The sequence below is a fragment of the Austrofundulus limnaeus genome, unplaced genomic scaffold (assembly GCF_001266775.1).
Source record: "Austrofundulus limnaeus strain Quisiro unplaced genomic scaffold, Austrofundulus_limnaeus-1.0 Scaffold2528, whole genome shotgun sequence".
NCBI lineage: Eukaryota > Metazoa > Chordata > Actinopteri > Cyprinodontiformes > Rivulidae > Austrofundulus > Austrofundulus limnaeus.
The window spans coordinates 9,563-18,296 of NW_013954930.1; the positions used below are offsets into that span (position 1 = coordinate 9,563).

Sequence of the window (8,734 nt, forward strand, 5' to 3'; positions counted from 1 at the left end):
TTTTTACTTGTAATGGGATGTTCATTGAATAACTTTGATACTGCAGACACCCCTCCTGCTGGTGAAACAGATTATTGTAGGGAGACAGTAAACTGGCACCACCTGTCATGGATTATGAACGGTCAGTGTATCTTTTGGTCATTGGATTTTCATTTTAGAAACGGGCATTAAAAAACAGGAAACAAGTGGATATTTGATTTTTGTTTTAAAATATTGAAATTAAAATTAAAATACAAAGCGTTTCTCATTCTTAGTGTCAAAAGGGGATGTGCAAATTTTTTTAAATGATTTGAGTTTTATTTTCGGTTTCAGATAGCATAAAAGAAAATTACTTTAAGACAGAAACGAAAAAAGACTTGTTTGTTCATAATCCATGAGAGGTCGTGCCAATTTACTATCTCCCTACAATAAACTGTTTCACCACCAGGAGGGGTGCCTGCAATATCAAAGTTATTCAATGAACATCCCATTACAAGTAAAAAGCATTGATGTTGACTTCGGTAGCAAATATATTTGCCAAGTATTTATTTGGTATCAGATCAATATCGAAGTCGTAGTACCACCCACCCTTCGCTGAAAGGAAAACTCCAAGGACGCAAACTGAGAAAAAATTAAACTACAGATTTTGAATTTCAGGATGGGAAAACTCAGGACAAAAAAAACTTTCTACTCACAGATCAACAATCGTACAACACACTAATGGAATGAAATTTATCTTATTTAGTTTTTTTATTGAGAGAAATGGAAGTAGCCGACATGTATTCGGTAAAAGAGACTTATTTGACCAAAAGCCACATGAATTACCTCTGCAAAACCTTTGGTCACAGAGCGACAGTCATCATACAACTCATTTATGGACATACACGTCTGTGTTTCAGCCTTTTATTTACACCCTTCGCTGAAAGGAAAACTCCAAGGACACAAACTGACAGAAAAAAGCACAGATTTTGTCAAAACTCAGGAGGGAAAAAAACTTTCTGCTCACAGAACAACAACTGTACAATGCACTAATAGAATGAAAGTTGTCATATTTTGCTGTTTATTGAGAGGAATGGAGGTGAAGTGGAGGCAGTAGCTGACATGTATTCAGTAAAAGACTTATTTGGCCAAAAGCCACATGAATTACCTCTGCAAAGCCTTTGGTCACAGAGCAACCGTCATCATACAACTCATTTATGGACATATTTCCCTGTGTTTTCAGCCTTTTATTTACAGAAATTAGTATTTTATTATGCAGAGCTGCCAGGCGAGCGCCCCCTCTGGTGGGGGAATAGATAGGCGTAGAATACAAACAAATGAGCCTTTTTTCCGTTTCAGTCTTWAAATAATTTTCTTTTTTTTTGCTATCTGAAACAGAAAATGAAACTCAAATCATTTTTATCCCCTTTTGACACTAAGAATGAGAATGGCTTTGTATTTTAATTTTAATTCCAGTATTTTAAAACAAAAATCAACTATCCACCCGTTTCTTGTTTTTTAATGCCCGTTTCAAAAATGAAAATCCARTGACCAAAAGATACACTGTCCGTGGTCTTACATGAGCAAATTCATAGAAACAAATGTTCATGAAGACTGAAGCATGGTCCGAGACTGAGCTGTCATATTTGCAATCTGAAGTTTTAAACCGAACCCTCGACAAAGACAGACGTAACAAATTCAGCTTGGACTTGAAAACACCACAACAGAAGGCTCTGGTTCCCGTTCGACTTTTAAAAACTCTAAAACCAAGTCTCCCTGCAGTCTAAGAAGGAGATATTATGTTAGAAAAGTAGCTAAAGTGGTGTTCAAAACACTTCGAAGCATTTATAATGATTTGTTGTGTTTTTGTTTGTGCAGGTTCTGTGGACGTTCGGTGCCACCGTCACTTACAAGTTCTGACAACCAGATGACTCTGCTGTTTGTGTCTGATTCAAGCCTAACCCAGGAGGGCTTTTCTGCCAGTTATGTGTCTATAAATGCCACCACAGGTACCCAACACATTTACCAAATGACTGTTATATCTTAGGTAGGCTTCAACGCAATGTGCTTTTTAAAATAAAAGAAAGTTACGTGTTGCACGTGATACCAAAAATCTCCAAAATTTACCAAAGCTTTTTATAAGAGTATAATTTACTGCGTTTTAAATTTGGATTAAAAACACAGTATTCTAAATACTATCTAATACCCATTTTTTATGTCTCTTTAGATTGTGGTGGGACCTTCACCTCTCCAACAGGTTCTTTCAGTTCACCTAACTACCCCGACTACTACCCAAACAGCAGAGACTGCGTGTTTAAGATCATTGTTCAGGTCAACATGCAGATTCTGCTGAACTTCACAGCATTCGATCTAGAGGGCACTCCTCCATCTTGCAGCTACGACTTTGTGGAGATCAGGTGAGGAAAGAACTACAGTCACAGATCTTTGTGTAGCAAAACGAGCTTAAATGTTGATGTGCCTGAATGTGATTTCTGATTTTGCAGGGATGGTGGTTATGAGACGTCTCCCCTCGTTGGTAAGTTCTGTAGCAACCAAAAACCTCCAGTCCTGGTGTCCCACAGCAACCGTTTATGGGTCCGGTTCCGCTCTGACCCCTCGCTCACACGCCAAGGATTCCTTGCCCATTGGGATGGAACACAGACGGGTACGGATTTATTGTTTTCTCTTTTACATTTTGATATTTTACAGGTTTCTGAGGGGAGGGAAAGAGTGGTGGTGGTTTTGTCCGGGGAAGGGGTCAATGAGTGGTCTTCTTTTATTCAAATGATTGGTGGTTCCAGTCCCCCACAGCCCAACCCTCACTCCTGATTACCACCAATATTTTGGTCTGTGGATGTTTGCTGTACAGATAGAGTAGAAAACAGTGTGTAAAAATATTATGAGAGGCTTTAAAGCTGCTTATTTTTCTTATGAACATTATCTACTGTACAATGTATTAGTCTTTTTGTCAGATCATTGGATAAAAATGGAACTCATCCTTTTTTAAGTGTTATTTTCTAAAACATTTTTAATTTATTTTTTCATCGCTCATTTAGTTTGATTATTTTGTCTTCCAAGGCTGTGGAGGAACACTAACAACAGCRTCTGGAGGGTTTTCTTCTCCCAACTACCCTCTGCCGTACCACCCTAATGCTGAGTGCTACTGGCACATTAAGACCAGCCAGGGCAGTCAACTCCAGCTGTCTTTCTCAGACTTTCACCTGGAGTCCAGCTCATCTTGCTCCTTTGATTACCTAGCAGTGAGTAATGTATCTTAACGAAGTACTTCACACCCTAGTGTTCGATGCTGTGGACAGTGCAGCCATTGTTATATTGTTAAATTGTGTCTTCAGGTGTTTGATGGAAACAGCAGCAGTGCTTCAGAGTTGGCCAGACTCTGTGGCACACAGCTCCCAGGCAATATCAACTCTTCCAGCAATCAGTTGTACGTCAAACTCCGCACAGACAGCAGCATCAACGCAGGAGGCTTCCTCGCATCGTATCAATCCAGTATGAACTGACTCACGCCGCCTTTGAAATGCAGTGTCTTGTTTTGCTTGTATACTTTTAAAAATATACTTGTAAATGAGAATAATAATTGCAGATGTGAAAAAGAATGAAAGTTAAATTATCTATGTCAAAAGAGTTATTGTGTAATAATAAAATGTGCTGTATAAATAATAAGAAAGCCAAGCAGTTTGCAAGGTAGTTATCTTAGTGATTAATGCGTGAGAAACAATGTATGTTTAAAATAGGTGTAGAAAAATGTGCAACAATACTACACTGAGTTGTTATAAAAATATGAAAACTTTCAGTAACATCACAAAGTAGAAAACCTAAACATGATCAAACTCAATAGTTACAAATAAAATGTATCTCCACACAAATGACAGAACATGGGCTAATATTTACAATCCTGCTAGGTGTCACTGCAACAATGACTTGGAGAACTGGGCAGCTAGTTTTTATAATTTACCAATGTTAGTGATTGAATGTTAATATTGTGTTCCTATTAGAGGCTAAATCAAAAAATATAATAATTTCAGTGCTGCACTGTATCTACTCTGAGTGCCTGGCTGTGTTTGTTTTCAGAATGTCAGAACATCCTGATCTCAGGTCGACACAGTGGCGTGGTCGAGTCACTGAACTTTCCAAATGACTACCCAGCCAACTCTCTGTGCAGCTGGACCATCCAGGCCACCAGTGGAAACACCATCAATTACACTTTCACTGCCTTCCAGTTAGAGGGCTCCTCTGGCTTCTGTTCTTTTGACTACATCCAGGTACACAGATCACCTGAAGACAGAACCACGCAGAATTCCATAATTTTATATATATANAATACACAAAAACAGTAACACAACTAATAATCTCATTTGAACAATGTCTGTATTTCTCACACATGCCTTGAAATCACCACTGCTGCTCACTCCCTGGCAGAGAGTGGCTTGTAATGTTGTAAGACTGAGTGGCAACAACATCAAACTGTCCATTTTAGCTGTATCTTTGAAAGTCTGTCTCTGTCTCACTTTGAGTAAATGGAGGAAGAAAAAGCAATATCGGCTTCAAGAATCGGCCCCCGCAAAAACTGGCAGCCCATATCGGGGGTCTGTTAGATGATGTTGAAATAAYCAGCACTGGCATCTGCCTTAAAAACCTGTATCGGTCAGTCTCTAAAAGAGTGTCTCTTTTCCTTGAGCTGTAGGTAGAAAGGTGGTAAAATTCAAGCTGTTGTCTTTAATCTTTGTTTGTCTCCAGATATTTGATGGACCAAATGTTCACCACTACCCACTCGGGACATTTTGCGGTCTGGCCCTGCCCGGCCCACTTAGAAGCTCGGGAAGCACCGTCACCCTGCAGTTCCAGACAGACTCAGTGGTGGGAGGACGAGGCTTCCTTGTGGAATGGACCGCTGTGCAGGACTCTGGGCCACCACCGACTATCACACCAGGTGAGACTCAGACGTTTCTCCCTGTCGGACTGTACACATAAAAAAAGACGATGAGGTGATAATTTATTATTTTTTATTCCAGTTTAAATTAAGAAGTTTTGTTGTGTGTGTGTGTTTCAGGTGCATGTGGTGGACTGCTGATGACAGGAGAGACTCCAGGTTTCTTCTACTCCCCTGGATGGCCTGAATCCTACCCTCCTAACCAAGAGTGCACATGGCTCATCCGCTCTCCAAACTCTATTGTGGAGTTGAACATCTTGGCCCTGGACATGGAGGGCTTCCCACCCTGTTATTTTGACAGCATCACTGTCAGAGATGGTGAGCTTGAACAGGATGCTGTAATAACAAACAAATTATACTATTTATTAGATCAAATACAGCCTTCAAAAACAATTGTTCAATAAACCTGAATAGCTTGCCATAATTATGGAAGGTGTTGTATATTTGACAAAAACTGATGACATGCAGTGAAGTTAAATCTAAAATGTAAAAAAAAGATAAATAAATAAGATGTTTTAGAKAAGATTAAACTTATTTCCTCACTCGTTATGCTCTGCTTTATGTGACTGTTTGTTCTCAGGTCCATCCAGCCAGGCTCCGGTCCTGGCCAGCGTGTGTGGCCGAGAGCCTCCGAGTTCCCTCCATTCATCAGGAGACTCCATGTTCATTCACTTCTCTTCAGACAGCTCCATCAGCGGCCAAGGCTTCAATGCCTCCTACTCCAAAGGTGGTGCACGGATACGAATGATTCATTTACAAACACTTAATCAATAAAACCCATAATACATTCTTCTGTGCTGGAAACTCATAACAGAAAAGATACGATCCTTTTTTTCCTGCATCTCCGTCCTGCTCTTTATATCACCTTTTTTAGGAGGGTGCAGAAAGGATTCAGACCTTTTTCCCTGTTTTCAATGTTATTTTTGTTGTTACATTCATTTAACTCTCAACTTGTCTTGGGGGAAAAATCATAACTGCTAAAATATTTTTTGACCATCATAAACTGCTAGTCAGTCTTGAAATAAAAACATTAAACTTTTAGTTACTTAGGGGTCTTTGGTTTGAGAAAACTCCACAATTTTTTTCAACTCACAAAGTTCCTCACAGCTGAGGAGCCACTGAGTCAATGCGCACCACAGCACAAAGGGGGCACCTAATTTATACTAGAAACACATTTGCATCACATTTGCTACACATTTGCAACACATTTGCATCACTCAAAATTTTATCATTTAGAACTTCATGTATCATCGGTCCCATTTTTCTCACAATTTAGGCATTTCATTCATTAAAGAACATAAACAGCTTTGTTGTTTTGTTTTAGGTTGTGGTGGCCTCCTGCATGTAGACAGAGGTGTGGTGAGCAGTCCTCACTATCCCCAGAACTACATGTCTGGTCTAGACTGCATCTGGCATGTGATGGTTACACCAGGCTTCAGAGTTTCTGTGACTTTCTCCAGCCCCTTTCAGATTCAGGGCTTTGGAACTGCATGCAGCTCAGGAGACTACCTGGAGGTAAGCAAAAAGGATCGCAAGAGAGTCATATTAAACAGTTATTATGAAGAATAGCAGGTTAACTGTTCTGTTGCTACAAGAAGCAGTTTTGTTAGGAGTAGTTGCATTTACTTAGTGTTTTTAATTAGCATCAGATAATGTGAAAACACAATTCCTTTCATTATCAAAGGTCTGGCATTCCTTGAAGGAATGCATATCCTTCTCTGCATTTTATGCCAGAACTATGGACATTGTAGCCACTTGGAAAATTGAAAATTGTTTCACATATAGGCTCATGAATTATTTAGAGATGTCATCTGAAGGGTTGTGTTGCTAATAACTCTCAGCTACTACCAGCTCAATGCAGCGAGAGATTTGCATTCATTCAGTGAATGCTAGGCATATAAGTGATGAGTGGTTTTGGATAAATTAAGAGATTTCTTGAACAAAAAACAAACAAGGCTTTAAGATCAATAAACTTTTTTGAACATTTCGTCTTTCTTTTTAGCTTTCTTAACTTGAATTTGTATTTGGGCTTTCTCTCTGTTTTAACCCTCTATGTCAGTGAAATCAAGTCCAGTTAGTATTTGTTTTTTCACAGCTCAGAAATGGTCCAGATGCTTCATCTCCACCTCTGGGGCAACGTCTATGTGGTGCAAATCCTCCACCCATCCTCCAGACTACAGACAACCACCTTTTTGTGCACTTTGTATCTGATGCGAGTAACGAAGCCAGTGGCTTTAAGCTGACTTTTGAAGCCCACAGTCAGGGTACAGTTCCTCTTCCTCTCTCTCTGGGTGGATGGATGGATGGATGGATGGATGGATGGATGGATGGATGGATGGGTGGATGGATGGATGGATGGATGCATGCATGGATGGTTGGTTGGTTGGATGGATGGATGAATGGATGGATGGATGGATGGATGATGTCCACCATCCTTGTTATATAAACTAATAAACCAAACTAAAATGACAACACTTTGTGTCTGAAAGAGAAATTCGTACAAATACCTGAACAAAGGGGTCAGGTGCAAAAAAAACCCCAAAAACATTTGTTTACATTTCAGAAGATTGATTTTGTGCTTGGATTAAAAAAACTGAAGTGTCAAAGTTTGATAAATAAAATGTGTGTCTGCAGGTTGTGGTGGGGATCTTTCTGGTCCTAGAGGCTCCGTCAGCAGCCCAGGATATCCAGTGAAGTATCCTGAGAACACAGAGTGTATCTGGTATATCAACACAGCACCAGGCAGTAGTATTACTGTCACTATCCATGAATTTGATGTTGAATACCACCAAAACTGCAACTATGATGTGCTTGAAGTAAGTTATGGATTTATTTCTACTCAACTAAAAACAGTTCATTGTTATTGCATCAAACCTGTGCATTTCAGTGAAAAGCTATGTAACATGGGCAGAGTCCAGATTGACTTGGCCTTTGGTCAAGTTCTGACCAGAGTCTAGACTTTGAGAATTGCTGTCATGAATCATAATACTGCTATGTAGGTCTACAGAGTACCACTGTGCTTGTGTGCACCAATGTGCTAAGCAACCACACAAAGCACTACCAAAGATAAGAGCATGTACTATATAATCTGTCTTTGCTGCATCTTAAGTCTGAAATAATTATCCATGGCAAATGACTGCCATTACACAATCATAAAATCAAAACAAGACAAAAATGTGTGTTCAACTCCAGCAGAGAGACAGTGTCTCCAGCATGTCCTTTCAAAAAACCTTACATCGAGGCTGGAAGGAGCACAACAGATGATACATTTTATTTAAATAACAATCAATGTGTGTACATAATCAAATAAATGTTTCTTCAGTAAATGTGTAGTTTATTTTTTAGTGTTTTTTAATTAATGCAAAAAGCATTTTGATCTTCACTTTAACTTCTGTGTAGGTATACGGAGGCCCAGACTTGTCAGCCCCTAAACTGGCTGAGCTCTGCAGCACCACAGTAAAGCCAATGCAAGTTTCCAGCACTGGCAACCTACTGACTGTGCGCTTCAAGTCAGATGCTTATGTCAGCGGTCGAGGGTTCAATGCAAGCTGGGAAGAAGTCCAAGGGGGTAAGTAAGCATTTACAGCTGTACAATCTTTTAAATCTTGCCTGAAAAGTCATTTCTTTACACTGACTTGTGATTTAGGTTGAGGTTGTGTTGTTTTCTTGTTGTGCGAGATCATCCATTTTTCTTCTACATTTTTGGCACACCTCTCGTTNTATCGTAGTCAATAAAGTTTATCTAAAAATAAATATTTATTTTACAAAACAATTATTTACATACAAACTCATTGGAAGGTGGATAAGGGTTTTACATAAGTTGAA

At 39.4% G+C, this 8,734-nt stretch overlaps 1 protein-coding gene across 1 annotated transcript in view; it reads left to right on the forward strand.

Annotated features, from left to right (window-relative positions):
* The window catches only part of LOC106511124 (cubilin), a gene marked incomplete at both ends in the record, with an annotated part of 13,517 nt that extends 6,344 nt beyond the window's left edge, over positions 1-7,173 (forward strand). The window contains 5 exon segments of the mRNA XM_013999868.1: positions 4,717-4,909; positions 5,030-5,227; positions 5,490-5,636; positions 6,234-6,424; positions 7,005-7,173. Coding sequence (XP_013855322.1) covers positions 4,717-4,909; positions 5,030-5,227; positions 5,490-5,636; positions 6,234-6,424; positions 7,005-7,173 — 898 coding nt within the window.
* Between the last annotated feature and the right edge of the window lie 1,561 nt (positions 7,174-8,734).